The sequence below is a fragment of the Chanos chanos genome, chromosome 1 (assembly GCF_902362185.1).
Source record: "Chanos chanos chromosome 1, fChaCha1.1, whole genome shotgun sequence".
NCBI classification, from domain to species: domain Eukaryota; kingdom Metazoa; phylum Chordata; class Actinopteri; order Gonorynchiformes; family Chanidae; genus Chanos; species Chanos chanos.
The window spans coordinates 5,980,343-5,994,797 of NC_044495.1; the positions used below are offsets into that span (position 1 = coordinate 5,980,343).

Below are 14,455 nucleotides of genomic sequence, written 5' to 3' on the forward strand. Positions count from 1 at the left end.
CACACACACGACTCGTCTCTCTGTCTTTTCATTATCACTCATCACCCATTCCTAGATATTCCACAATGCCTTCGAATCAGAATATGCAAGGTAAGTCTTGTTTACGTTTTTTATCGCTCGCTGTTTTGATCATGATAGTCGCCGCTCTTCGCTATGTGAGAACAGTTAGCTCTGTTGGAATGCTACTGGGAGAGTGCGGTTAGCGAGCAAGTGCATTAGCCATGATGAAATTCAACCAGTTTTAATGTCTTTTTTCGGGATTTCTTTCTCTTTTTTTAGGAGGAAAGGCGTTTGGATTGCTTAAAGCTCAACAAAGGGATCGGTTGGAAGAAATAAACAAGGTAAACTCTTTTGACTGAATTATTATTGAGATTAGTTTCTGTTTCGTTCATGTGTAAAGCGCTTTCTAACTGGGAATAACGTTAGCGAGACACTCTTGGCCCTGACCTCTTTTGTCATACCGGTTCAATGAACCACTTTACCGCGCAAATGGACTCCAGCGTTGCCTTGCTTCATCGTGGTCGCTTTAATCGATGTGTAATTTTTTTATCGGGAATTCAGCTGTACGCGTTTCATTTCGGAATAATAATGTTCAAGATCAAATTATTGAGAACACCCCCTCCCCTTCGTACAATCAGCTATTTAGTGCAAGCAAATGAGATTGTGGCCAACTGACGCAGTAGGAAAGCCACTTGTTACCCACATGTCATTCCCAGCTGTGTCTGGAGGTAAGATAACTTCGTGATCTGCTGACCCAACGACTGCCTAACGCCCTCCCCCACACCCCACGAAATTACAAACAAATACAGATATTTTATAAATGGACTTTGTGTTTTGTTTCTTTGGCCTAGGGTTTCCCTAAAGCTTTATAATCAGTAGCCTTTGAAGTCGTCAAAGCGGGTCTTTCTCCTCCCTGGAGCCGGCTATCCCCTTGCACTTAGACGGGAAACAGGTGTCTGAGTGGCAGTGTGAATGAATCCATTGTGTCCCGGGTTTGCGCTGGAGGACTTGACCACGAATGGCATTTGAGCATCAGCCTCTATTCAAACTGCTCTCTCTCTCTCCCTCTCTCTCGCTGTTGGTTTCGGCTGGCAGATTGTCAGAGCGGTCTGTTCGGGTCACATGAAAACCTAGAAACAAAGAGTAAAACCAGGTCGCTGTGCGAGCATGCGACTGTTGGCTAGGCCGTTTCGATAATGCACGGTCCTTTTACCATATTACGAATTCGAAATTTACAGAATTTGCTGGACTACTTTATAGTTTTGCGTATCTCGTGTTGTGATGTTGTCGCCACCACGTAACAAACTAAAATTTTGTGCGCGATGAAAAGCTAAGTAACAAAGGTATTCATTTGCGTTGAATATGCGTTGGAAGATACTTTGCGCAGCTCGTGGGGCTGTGATATTTCCTGATAAACGCCGATACCCTCGTGCGTGGTCATCACGTATCATGACTCAGTGAGTCGTGTCTGGCTGTCTCATTTCCCCTGGAGCTGATGTCGCATTAATCATTTTTTTTCTCTCTTTCCTCTATCCATCAGCTGTCTGGGCGTGTCCTTCCTTTGACCTGAATTCACACTGGCTTATTTTAGATTCTAATTACCCTAAAATGTATTTCTCTCTTGCTCTCGCACACGCACACACTCTCACCTTCTTTCTCTCTTTCTCATTGCGTGTCTCACGTTCTGTTTCTCTGTACTGGGGATAAAAAGGTTGTTTGTGTGAACGCGTGTGACGTTACGAGAAGAGACAGGTGACGAATAGTGAGTCAGACACTCTTGTTTGTGTCCCTCAGTTTTAGGCATAGTCAGAGTCCACTCATTTAGACAAACTGGCTGATCTTCTGACACCAGTGCACTCCTTCCTCAAGCAGATTCCTCCCTCAATCAGCGTTATCCAAACCATCTCCCTACGCAATTAAAACGTAATTAAATATTCTTGTACAAACAGTTATAACACTGTGCAAACACAGAACTGGTCTACCTAAGCACTCTGTTTCTGACAATTACACTTCCGTAGATACACACAAGCATCTGGTCTTTGTCTGTGAGCGTAGCCTCCTGTGTTAGAGGTGCCAACAACTGGTCAACATTTAGACCGGTACATGCTTGAAAATACAAACAAACAAACAAACAAAACCATATAGGCTGTGCATTGAAGCACTATTTATTTAATTCCCCTGGTAAAAGTCAACAGACACGCACATCAAAGACACACTGACGCACTGTCCTGTTTGCTCCTGAGAGGGAGGTAAACCAGGCATTGAGACTGAGTTCTCCCTGTTCTGGTGTTACTTGGCAGGAGCCTTTGTTTCATTTTGGTCTGGTGAGATTGGGATGAAAGGGAATCTAACAGATGTGTTTTTTTCCTTCATTGTACCCCCCCCCTCTCTTTCTCTCTCTCCTTCTCTCTCTCTCTCTCTCTGTATTCCACAGGAGTTCATGGAAGACCAGAAGTACAGGGATGAGGACGATTTGGCGGAGAAACTGGATTCCTTTAAAAGTAAGGGATTGTGCCTGTGAGAGGAATCTCATTATATAAACTCTGTAAAAGCACAGGAGGACAGTGTGATGGAATTCTGGGTAATATACACTAGAGTCTATGATTGTTTATGAAAGTGCAGTATATGGCATCATTACTCACATTTATATCCTTCAGATTTCTCTCTCTCTCTCTCTCTCTCTGTGTGTGTGTGTGTGTTTGTGAGAGATTTAGTGATCTACAGAGAAGCTTTCTCTCTCCTGTGGTCTTACAGGAATGTTCTAGGCCTGGCCCTGGGAGTGTTGAGTTAGTATGAAAGGCTTTGGGGATGAAAAAAAAAGAAAGAAAAGAAATCTCAGGCGGACAGAGACATCCGCGTGTCTTATCCAACCACGTAAATCTGGTCCCCACTGCTTAAGTTTCCGCCTTAACATTATTGTTCAGCTTATATCCTTATTACTGTTTATGTGTGTGGGTGAGAGAGAGGAACTTTTGTTTGGTTGGTAGTAAAATGTTTCGGTGTCATTCGTTTAAGTTGAGAGACATGTACACTAGCTTTCACTCTGGCCCCCTTTTCAGTAATTTGAATTCACAGTTTCCTCTGTGTACGAGCAGTGTTCAGTAAAGACAGGACAAACTAGCCTCCCTCTAGACTCCTTGTAACCTTTCAGTCGATAAATAGCTCAAGGTTAAAGAAAGAAAAGAGAATTCAAAACTGTCTTCATCTGTCTGGTTCTTCTGGACCCCCTCTTTCCTGTCACGCAGTTGATCCCAAAGCCCTCCGAACTTTGACCCCTGAGGCCTCTCGCGCTTCCTGTCTCTTGGAATTCTTGTTCAGACAACACGTTTGCCTGCTTGTTTTCCAGCTGTTGCAGACCCTGGATTTGCCTGCAGAGTCAAACCTGTGTATTGGCCTGCTAGATAAACTAGGAAAGAAAGAGAGAGAGGGACACACACACAAAAAGAGTAGCGTGTATGTGTGAAAGAGAGAGAGAGAGCAATCAGGAGGAGAAGAGAGAAAACAAGAAGAGGAGGAGGAGGAGGTTATTGTCTAGTAAATGAGCGGTTGTGAAAACTGAAAGCGGTAGAGTGCTGGAGCAGAGACAGAATGAAAGGAGAGAGAGAGAAAAAGAACAGGAGGACAGCTGCGGAAGAGAGATGAAGAGAAAACGAAGGCAGAGAGGAGCGAGAGAGAGAGATCTCAGAGATATAGTGATGTTGTTTTTATTTTTTGAGCTATGAACCTTCCAACTCTTTTTTTTTTTCCCTATCCCAACACAATGTTAGTCCCATAGGCATGTGCCCGCACAAAACACTAAACACATACGCGTGCTCAGCTCTCCGAGCCCAGCGAGAAGACGCCTAAGAAAGCGCAGAAACGGCAGTACAGAGTTCTGGTGTGCTCTGTTTCGTGGTGTTAAAGAGAGAGGAATGTCTGATTGGTTAGTGTTTATGTAAAACGTAGCAGAGACAGGCAGAGGAAATAACCCATTTGAGTGGAGGGGTCAGTATCAAGTGTTAGAGAATTGGAGGGGTGATTGACAGGGAGGGGGGGCTGGACGGGACTCTCACACACAGATGGACGTTGTGATTGGACGTGAGGGTTGGATCAGTTACAGCCAGGCTATTGTAGAAGCTCCACCCACACCCAAAACCCCTTCAAATCACCCACCCTTTTCCACACAATGCCACAGTTACACACTCAAGGCCTTCCTTCAACAGAAGCTCCATTGTAAAGCTGAGACAAACTAATCCAGAGCAAGAGAGAGAGAAACGGAGAGAGGGAGAGAAACGGAGAGAACTTAGGGAGGGATTTAGAAAGAGAGAGAGATAATGACAGATTAGGGAGAGAAGGAGGGATGAGTCATATAAACATAGATATGACAGAACAGAGACACAGTTACTTGGTCGTCTTACATTACTAAACTAGATCCCAAAGAGATGAACACGAAAACTGTTTGAGTATTAATAGGCCTGTGTGTATATATATATATATATATATATGTTACTGATGTGAAGAAGTATGATTTTCTCTTTTGCATTTTCAGCCGATACTGTTTTAGCGGTGAATAGAAAAATAAATAACAATGCTTTACAAAAAGAGCAGCTCCATGATGTGTGACAGTAAACAGCGCTTAGTCCGACATCCCTGATCAAGGCAGAGTGTGAGCAGGATCTCTGCTGTGTGTTTAATGGAAAAAACGCTGGATATCTCCTGAAATGACACGTATAATGAGAAACGTGAGTCCAGGCGAACGGCTATAATCTAAGTTATCAGAGAACTCAACTCCAGTCGACCTGGACGATTTTAGAATTCGTAGAATCATAGTTTTCAATTTCCAGAACATTCCCTTTTACAGTGCGTTTATCTGGCCTTCTCTCAGTTTTGAGAATCTCACTTGTTGTGTGTATATATACAGTCTCGTAACAGTTCCATGTTAATAAATAGTTTACAAACGTGTGGGGGTTTTTGTTTGTTCCAAATGTACTCCTGTACTCACTTACTCTAATGTATTGTGTCATTTTTGTGTTTTCTTCCTTGTTTTTCAGATAAATATGCAGAGTTTGACCTCAATGACCAAGGAGAGATAGGTTTGTATATATATATGTGTGTGTGTGTGTGTGTGTGTGTGTTAAAGTAAACCTCCACTCGTAAAGGAGTCTGTGTGCTGATGAGTTGTCTAGAGTAAATCATTAAATGGTGCCCCTAATTATTGCCGTTATAATCGGCCCTTGTCGAAAGCTTTGACAAAAAAATCAACGCGAAAAAACACTGAAGGGCTAGTCTTTTTCAGCTGTTGGTTTTTTTTTGGATCCATGTCTGGATGTGTGCACTTTTTCACCACAGCTCTGTTAGTGTGAAACACAGATCCTGATATACTTACAGGCAGGTCATACGAGCAGGCTTTGTAACAGTAGTTAAGAGTCTGTGTGTGTGTGTCTGTGTTTTTGTCCTGCGGAGTCTCGTATGTCTTGTCTGTGGCCTGTATTGTTGGCTGCTCTGTAAATGTGACACATGTGACCATGAACAGGTGTAGAATAGAGCTGCTCTGCCGTGACTGGGTGTGGTTGAACACGGATCTCTATCTATTGTACCTGTGGCACTTTGGGTCTGTCTCTGTTTGTTTTGGTATGATATGCATTTCTGCATCTAAAAACATGCTCTCTCTGTGTGCGCGGGCGGGCGTGTGTGTGCGTGCGCGTGTATTTATGTGTGTGTGCCTGTGTGTGTGTGTGTGTGTGTGTGTGTGTGTGTGTGTGTGCATGTAACACAGACATGATGGGTCTGAAGAGGATGATGGAGAAACTGGGGGTGCCAAAGACTCATCTGGAGATGAAGAAGATGATTTCTGAGGTGACCGGCGGCTCCAGCGACACCATCAACTACAGAGACTTCGTTAAGATGATGCTGGGCAAGAGATCTGCAGTGCTCAAACTGTGAGTGTCTGCGTTCAGTTGTCTTGTTCTGCCCGTCTCTCTATCATCTGTGATCTCTGTGTGTGTGTGTGTGTGTGTTTTAGTGTTGTCAGTGTATCTAGAGCTGTATCAGTGAGAGAGCTTATCACACTGGGATGAGGGAGATATGCAACTTGATGAGTGATGTCATCACCAGGCCCCAGGTGGTTCTGGTCTGTTCCATGGTATCCATGGGGACGCGATGCCTCCCAGGTTGTTGGTGGTGGGTGGAGCTAAAACGGCTTAAAGGACAACAGCTGGGCAGTGTCTCTGTGAGGTACCAGATTAAAGAGCCACATGACGTTCTCAGATGATTACAGTTGTTCCTGAGGAACCTGCAGTTTGTGTGTAAATGTGTTCCCGACTTTGTGAATAGTTCAGTAATGTGCAGCATGAGCTCTATGTCAATATGGGGTATCCATGCGTGTCCAGTGTGAATCCGTTTAGTTAACGTGAAGTTGTTGGGTTTTTGTGTTTTGTTTTGGTTTGTTTTGTTTCGGGTGGAGTTGCCTTTTTCTCTGTGTTTATTTAGTGTGATTTGGTTTTCTGTCGAAGGACAATTCCATTATATTCCACTGGGGTTTTTTTGTTTCTAGCAGAAATGAATGTGTTTTAGAAGGCTTTAGATGTGCTATATGCTCTTTTCTGTTCGAAAATGACTGTGTCTGGTTTTACAGACTGGCGTGTTTCCATGAGTCCCAGCAGAGCCAGTCAGTGAAACCCTTTCAAAACTCACACAGGCATAACATTTGTTCTCTTTCTTTTTGGGGGGGAGGGGGGTTTTGTTTTGTTTTGTTTTTTTCAGTCATGGGTGGAGTTCTGTGATTCACTGTAAATAACCCAAACCCAAGGAAACGTCCACTTCAAAGTACACGCAACAAAGTGAAAATACCTTATCCCCTTCACAACTATGTAATCATAATTAGTCTTTTTTTTTTTTTTTTCTCGTTCGCTTGTTCGTTATGAAACTCCCCTGACGGTGCAGATGTGGTGCAGAAGCTCCGTGTTGGCATTCATCTCAAAACTGCTCTCAGGACCACTCATGGCTCCATGGAAACGGGGTCAGGAGGTTAACGATGTCCTAAACACGGTTTAACGTGCTCGTTTAAGGAGCGGAGAGGATCGACACGACAAGCCCGCGCTGACCCGATCTCCGCACGGGCACCTCCGCAACATCGCCCACTCGTTAACCAGCGTTTTCGTTGTTTTTTTTTCGCCTTTTTTTTCAGTCCAGAAAACTTAACCACACAAACATTTCCTTCTTTGCCAGCCGTTTATCAGCTCCAGTTTTTTTTTTTTTTTTTTAATCATCTGATGAAAATCTACTTCCCTTTTATGCCTGTTCTTTTTTTTCCCCTCTTTTCCTGATTTTGTTCCAACCGCTTGTGTCCTTAGTTGTCAGAAAGCTACGCTCTCTCAGTTCCACATCACAGATCACAGAGCACCTTAATCAGCTCTTTCCTCTTAAAGGAGCAGTCGTCCACTCAAAACCTCCCGTTCCAATGTTGTCCCTCCCTCAGCATCTGATTGGACTGTCAGGCCGTCACATAACCTTCTGAACTGTGACCTCGTGAATTCTGTAATCTGAGCATAGCATGTCGACAGAAAATGAGAGAAAGTTGATTAGAGTTGTTAAAGTCTGCAGCACTGCATGACAGACAGATAACTTGACATGATTAATAAATGTAAGGAACTCTTTGATTGGCTCCCGATACTGGGAGGTGGGTCTGATTGTTCTTATAGCCTGCCTCATCACGGTTTTTGTTACGCTTTGCAAATATTTGTTTTGAAATTACAGACGTTCCCTCATTTTTGGGTTCTGTTTTTTCATGTTTTTGGTCCCCCCCCCGACATATCTGAAAGACTTCATGACATCATTTATTATTTTACAACATCAGCAGCTGTCTAAACCTTTAAATGGATGGATAGTCAGAGATGCATGAAGTAGCAGCTTTTTGGGTCTTAGTAAAATAAAGCTGTCAAATTAAAGATAAGGGCCAATTTATCATGGAACAAGCTCAAAGAAGTGTTTTTCACTGGTTTTAATTGTCAGTGAATACCTTTCTATTCAGACAGCCTGTTTTCTGGGGGGGTATTTTTCCCCTCTGTGAACAAAGCAAAGACTGAGACAAACAGACAGAACAGGCAGCTCGTCTGTGGGCTCTCTGTCCTATATGGGCATTCCATAGCCTACTCTCCTTTTCACAATGCATTAGATACAGCCACATTCCCTGGCCAGAGAGAGAGAGAGAAAGGGAAAGAGAATGAGGGAAGAATGAAGAGAAGGACAGAGGGGAAGGAGAGTTGACAAGGGTTGGCTTTTCTTTCTTTCTTTCTTTCTTTCTTTGGCTCAGTTCCATCAGGACATACATATTACCGTCCGTGGAGAGGCAGAATGTACACATTCCCTCTCTCTCTCTCTCTCTCTCTCTCTCTCTCTCTCTCTCTCTCTCTGTCTCTCTGTCTCTCTCTCTCTCTCTCTCTCTCTGTCTCTCTCTCTCTCAGATGGTTGCAGGCATAGTATGAATACTCTCCAAGTTGGCACTAACAGGCTGGGCAGGCCCTCCATTCTTCTGTTTTTCTTTCCCAAGGGAGAGAAGAGGAGGAGAGGAATTGGGCGGTGTGTGACGGGGGGGGGGGGGGTTCAGAAACTATAGCTCCCTGTTATTTTGCTTTCTTTGGCAGAGGAAAGAAAGGGTTGGATGCAATTAGGGGAAAAACAATTTGGCTCAATCACATGAAACCAGGAAAACAGGGGATTAGAAGGCAAAGTTCAGTTTGATTTGCTGGGATTGGCTGGGAGTTGCTATTTTTGTTGCTGGTTTAGATAAACCATGCAATATACACAGACTGATTAGCTGTGTATAGCTAAACTTGACCTCTTTCTAACCTTATATCAGTAAAGTCTGTTACATAGACTTAAATTCTTAATAACACCGCACCTTATATAGGTAAACCTCTAGACGATGTGAGAAGTCGTAGAACATGACAGAGATTAACTGTCATCATTTTGGAGAGTCTCTCCAGTGGCAGCTTGATCAGTGTTTGAGATCCAGTGTGTGTGTGTTTGTGTGTGTTTGTGAGAGAGAGGGAGAGAGAGAGAGGTAGGGTTGTGTGTGATGGTGTCGGAGATTGTGAATGGATGTGGTTGCTGGTTAGTTGGTGTTACAGGGCTGGATCAGGGCTTGTTAGAGGCTTACAGGAGCTTTGTGGAGGTGTACCAGAAAAGGAAAGTAAAGACGTTAGCTCAGAATAGACTTGTTCAGATCTCTCACACTCTCTCTCTCTCTCCCTCCGTTTTTCCCTGAAACTCTTCATTTCTCTTACTTTATTTCTTTCTGTTTATTTCTCTTTTTGTTCCTCCTTTTTCTTGCATGTTTACCAGTTCATCTTCTTTCTTTCCTTGACCCTTTTTTTTCTTTTTTACTCTGTCCCTTCGCTAAGCACCCTCTGTCTGTCTCTTTCTCTTTAATCCTCTTGTTTAACACAGCAGGGTGTCAAAGTTGTCCTGTCTCAGTAGGTTTTCATCAGTAACCAACTCTGAGCGGACATGTCACTAATGTTCAGTCCAATTCAGTCAGACTCTGCCTGTGTGTGTGTGTGTGGGGGTGTGTGTGTGTGTGTGTGTGTGTGGGGGGGGGGGGGGTCCACAAAAGTTTTTTCTCAACAACTTAATTAAACATTAGCTGTTCTCACAGTGAGTGTGTGATTGAATATGACTTACATTGTGTATTGCATGTGTGTGTGAGAGAGAGAGAGTGTGTGTGACTGAATGTGACATTACTGTGTGTGTATATTTATGATTTGCAGTGTGTTTGTAACTGAATGTGACTTACAGTGTGTTTGTGACTGAATGTGACTTATTCACAGTGTGTTTATGTGGGGGTGTGACTGAATGTGACTTACAGTGTGTTTGTGACTGAATGTGACTTATTTACAGTGTGTTTGTGTGGGGGTGTGACTGAATGTGACTTACAGTGTGTTTGTGACTGAATGTGACTTATTCACAGTGTGTTTGTGTGGGGGTGTGACTGAATGTGACTTACAGTGTGTTTGTGACTGAATGTGACTTATTCACAGTGTGTTTATGTGGGGGTGTGACTGAATGTGACTTACAGTGTGTTTGTGACTGAATGTGACTTATTCACAGTGTGTTTATGTGGGGGTGTGACTGAATGTGACTTACAGTGTGTTTGTGACTGAATGTGACTTATTTACAGTGTGTTTGTGTGGGGGTGTGACTGAATGTGACTTACAGTGTGTTTGTGACTGAATGTGACTTATTTACAGTGTGTTTGTGTGGGGGTGTGACTGAATGTGACTTACAGTGTGTTTGTGACTGAATGTGACTTATTTACTGTGTGTTTGTGTGGGGGTGTGACTGAATGTGACTTACAGTGTGTTTGTGACTGAATGTGACTTATTTACAGTGTGTTTGTGACTGAATGTGACTTATTTACAGTGTGTTTATGTGGGGGTGTGACTGAATGTGACTTACAGTGTGTTTGTGACTGAATGTGACTTATTTACAGTGTGTTTGTGTGGGGGCGTGACTGAATGTGTTTTACAGTGTGTTTGTGACTGAATGAGACTTAGTGTGTTAGTGTGGGGGTGTGACTGAATGTTCTAAGCGAACTGAGTAGGTACCAAAACGTGACGTGAAAACACTGCAGACCACTGATTGGTCAGAGAGTCCTAAGAGTTTCTGGTTGGTGTCTGTGTTTATTTCAGTTGCTAGCAAATCTAGCCTGTTAGCTAACATTAAGTCTAGGTTAGTGTAAGTTATGGTTATGGTAACAAAGGACGCTCTCAACCGCATTTTGGAACAGTTTTTATTTTATATATATATATATATATATATATATATATATATATATAAAATTGCTTTGACCAGCGGTTTTCGTCAGAAAAAGACATTACGTGTGAACACAGCCTAAACAAACAACAGTCCTATCGTTTCTGCCTCGTCACTTCTAAAAAGTCTCTGGCAACATCACTTACAGCAGATTATAACGCTGTCCATTGCTAAATTAGGTTGACCACAAAGCTAGCTAATGCTATGTTTATCAGTGGAAGAGCAGTTAAAAACTGTAGCGTTTAACTTGCTCTGCCTAAATGAAGCAATGGAAAATACTCTGCCACTCGCATGTCTGTAGTAACAGTCGGTGCATCGGAAGCTGTTAAACCAGAGGGGACATGTAAATAAACGTGACCTGAACACGTATCTAACATGACTCGGTAGCCAAATAAAGTTATCAGGCTTCTCTTTCAAATGAAAAGTTTCTTGCAGTGTCACCAGCTACATCGAGGGGGTGCTAAGTGCAGTGGAAAACCAAGGAGGTACCAGGTACCAAAAAACGAGTCGAGTCGAGCCGGTACCATACAGTGGAAAGGCGACATTACAGTGTGTTTGTGGCTGAGTGTGACCTACTGTGTGTTTGTGACTGAATGTGACTTACAGTGTGTTTGTGGCTGAATGTGACTTACAGTGTGTTTGTGTGGGGGCGTGACTGAGTGTGACTTACAGTGTGTTAATGTGGGCATGTAACTGAGTGTGACCTACCATGTGTTTGTGACTGAATGTGACTTACAGTGTGTTTGTGGCTGAATGTGACTTACAGTGTGTTTGTGTGGGGGTGTGACTGAATGTGACTTACAGTGTGTTAATGTGGGCATGTAACTGAGTGTGACCTACCATGTGTTTGTGACTGAATGTGACTTACAGTGTGTTTGTGGCTGAATGTGACTTACAGTGTGTTAATGTGGGCATGCAACTGAATGTGGCGTACAGTGTGTTTGTGGCTGAATGTCACTTACAGTGTGTTTGTGGCTGAATGTGACTTACAGTGTATTTGTGTGGGGGTGTGACTGAATGTGACTTACAGTGTGTTAATGTGGGCATGTAACTGAGTGTGACCTACCATGTGTTTGTGACTGAATGTGACTTACAGTGTGTTTGTGGCTGAATGTGACTTACAGTGTGTTAATGTGGGCATGCAACTGAATGTGGCGTACAGTGTGTTTGTGGCTGAATGTCACTTACAGTGTGCTTGTTGCTCAATGTCACTTACAGTGTGCTTGTTGCTGAATGTGACTTAGTGTGTTTGTGGCTGAATGTCACTTACAGTGTGCTTGTGGCTCAATGTCACTTACAGTGTGCTTGTTGCTGAATGTGACTTAGTGTGTTAGTGTGGGGTTGTGACTGAATGTGATGTCATGTGTGTTAGTGTGACTGCTTTTGCATCTCTTGTTGCTTTCTGTAACTTGTCATTGTTTAATGTAATTTGCAGGGGAATGCCATTGTAATCTCTCTCCCTCTCTCTCTCTCTCTCTCACTCTGTTTTTCAGGGTAATGATATTTGAAGACAAGGCTAACGGTTCGGTCTGTAAGCCAGATGGCCCGCCGCCTAAACGCGACATTGCCAGTCTTCCTTAAACCACAGAGGGAGGAGCCACCTGCCCTAAGCCCGCCCTGCTTTCATAAACCCCGCCCCCATTGCAGTTTGTGGGCAGGGAGTGTACATAGCCTTACCCTGCATCCTGTGTCAGGACCAAGGGAGAACCATAGCGGTCCACAAAAAAAGGGATGGATTAAAAAAAAAAAAAAAGAGTTAAAGAGAAAGAATGAAAATCTTTATCTATATATATTTACTGTGAGGAAGTGCAAGCACAGAGTAGCTTTTTATAAGTAAATACATGTATATATTTATATGAGGGTTTGAAGTCTCTTTAAGTAGTTTTCTCACCCCATTTCTGGAGTAACTGGGTCGTTTTAATGAAACAGTGAAGTGTATGTGTGTGTGTGTGTGTGTGTGTGCGCGTGTGTGTGTGTTTTCTGTCTCACACACAGTTTGTGAGAGAAGTGGCAGTTTTGTCTTTAGTATGTAACACCAGATGTTTTTAAATGTAGTGTGTATGGGGTGACCTTTAACTTCTATCCACTAAGATTTTTGGAAGAACCTTAATTTAGAATTATTAAGCTTTTTTTCCTTCCTTCTTTTCCATTGAAATGCAATTTCATTAGCTAAATAAGTAAGCTAAATAACAAACTTTATTGTAAAATTTACATTAAGTTAGTCCAATCAAGCATGCTCTTATGTGTGATGTGATAATGGAGAGGGTGGGGCAGAGACTTTTTAAAGTACAGAGAAACAGAGAATTTAAAAAAACAGTTGAATCCTGATGGTGTTGAACCAGTTGTCATGACAACCCCCCCCCCCCCCCCCCCCCCCCCGCTGTGAAGATTCTCTGACATTCAGACTCATTGTTAACTAGAATGTGAAATGAATTCCTTGTTGTAGTTCTGATTTTCAGTGTAGAGAGATGAATGGATTATCTGAAGGAAAGAGAAGGAGTGAGTGATAACTCACTGACCGAGGGAAAGACAGAAAGAACAGACGACAGAAGGCGGCTTGCAGTCTTTTCTTCTGTGCTCTTTCTTTCTGATCTGCTTGAAGCAGATATTTCGACCCGCCCCCCCCCCTTCCACACACACCTCTCTTGCTGTCTGTTTTCTTCTCCTGTGAACTGGTTTGGTCTTTTCCTGCCTATGTCAGTGATACATCCCCTGTTTTAATGTGATGTGTAGACTTATTGTTGTTCCAGTAGCACACGGTTAGTTAAGCACAGTGTCTGATGACGCTTTTGGAAAGAGAGCTTGTATTTCTGGGTTAGGAGTGTTATTCTGTCCTACATCAGTCTTTGGATTCCAGCGAAAACTTCTCATCAATTCCAAATTAGCCCAACTTCTCTTGACCTACTTGTGTTAAGTCTAGAGTCATGCTCTTTTTCTGGAAGGAAAGTTTGTGTCTTTAAGACCGCCCATGCTGTTTGGTGTTAAGTGTAACAGATGTCTTTGCCATGTGCATAATGTAAATTAGATGGAAATCACTCTCTTTCCAAGTGCCTATAACTCTGCTCAGTAGACCAAGCTCTACAAACGATGGACCAGGATTTGGGAGCGTGGATGGTTGTGTGTGTGTGTGTGTGTGCGCGCGCGTCAAGAGGGAATTTGGTGACATTCCGTGAATATTTCTGCCGCTGCAGTGTACCATAGAAGGTTTTCCAAACACAGTCTTTCCTCTGAGAAGAATTCCGCCCTCAGGCCGTTCACTCCGTAGCAGATTACAGTACTTCCATTCCCAACCTTTACTCTTCATCGCAAATTTGTCCCATCTGTCTTTTCACGTACATACGTACCTTTAACCGATCGCTTCTTCCGTTTTCTCATCCGCATGTCTCAGACGAGCGCAGACTTCACCTCCGCAATTGAGTTTGCATTGATCCGTCTCAAGGCTCTAGCGCCCGTTACTATACGATGCTGTGTAACGGAAGCTGTTGACAGCACAATCATTTTCACTCCATTCTCTGTTAAAACAGGAATGGATTGGCTTGTAAAGTAAATTTATGACTTGGGGGAAGTAAATCGATCACCAATTAGCTGCTTAACATGCACCCTAAATGTCATTTTGGGCGCATTTTGTATCCTACACCATCGTTCTTGTGTGTTTCTCACCACA

At 43.1% G+C, this 14,455-nt stretch overlaps 1 protein-coding gene across 1 annotated transcript; it reads left to right on the forward strand.

The window, feature by feature from the left end:
• aif1l (allograft inflammatory factor 1-like) lies at nucleotides 1–12,397 on the forward strand. Its single transcript, XM_030781390.1, has 6 exons — nucleotides 1–90; nucleotides 280–341; nucleotides 2,435–2,501; nucleotides 5,031–5,072; nucleotides 5,756–5,918; nucleotides 12,285–12,397. Exons 1-6 carry the CDS (start codon nucleotides 66–68, stop codon nucleotides 12,370–12,372), a joined length of 447 nt encoding a protein of 148 aa, XP_030637250.1. The 5' UTR covers nucleotides 1–65; the 3' UTR covers nucleotides 12,373–12,397.
• The last annotated feature ends 2,058 nt before the right edge of the window (nucleotides 12,398–14,455 follow it).

What these genes read in the sequence shown, in the direction of transcription:
- aif1l (XM_030781390.1), top strand. Translation starts at nt 66, where the DNA reads ATGCCTTCGAATCAGAATATGCAAG. An exon ending in GAAACTGGATTCCTTTAAAA is followed by an intron (nt 2,502 to 5,030) that starts GTAAGGGATTGT and finishes CTTGTTTTTCAG; the next exon opens with ATAAATATGCAGAGTTTGAC. An exon ending in AGATCTGCAGTGCTCAAACT is followed by an intron (nt 5,919 to 12,284) that starts GTGAGTGTCTGC and finishes TCTGTTTTTCAG; the next exon opens with GGTAATGATATTTGAAGACA.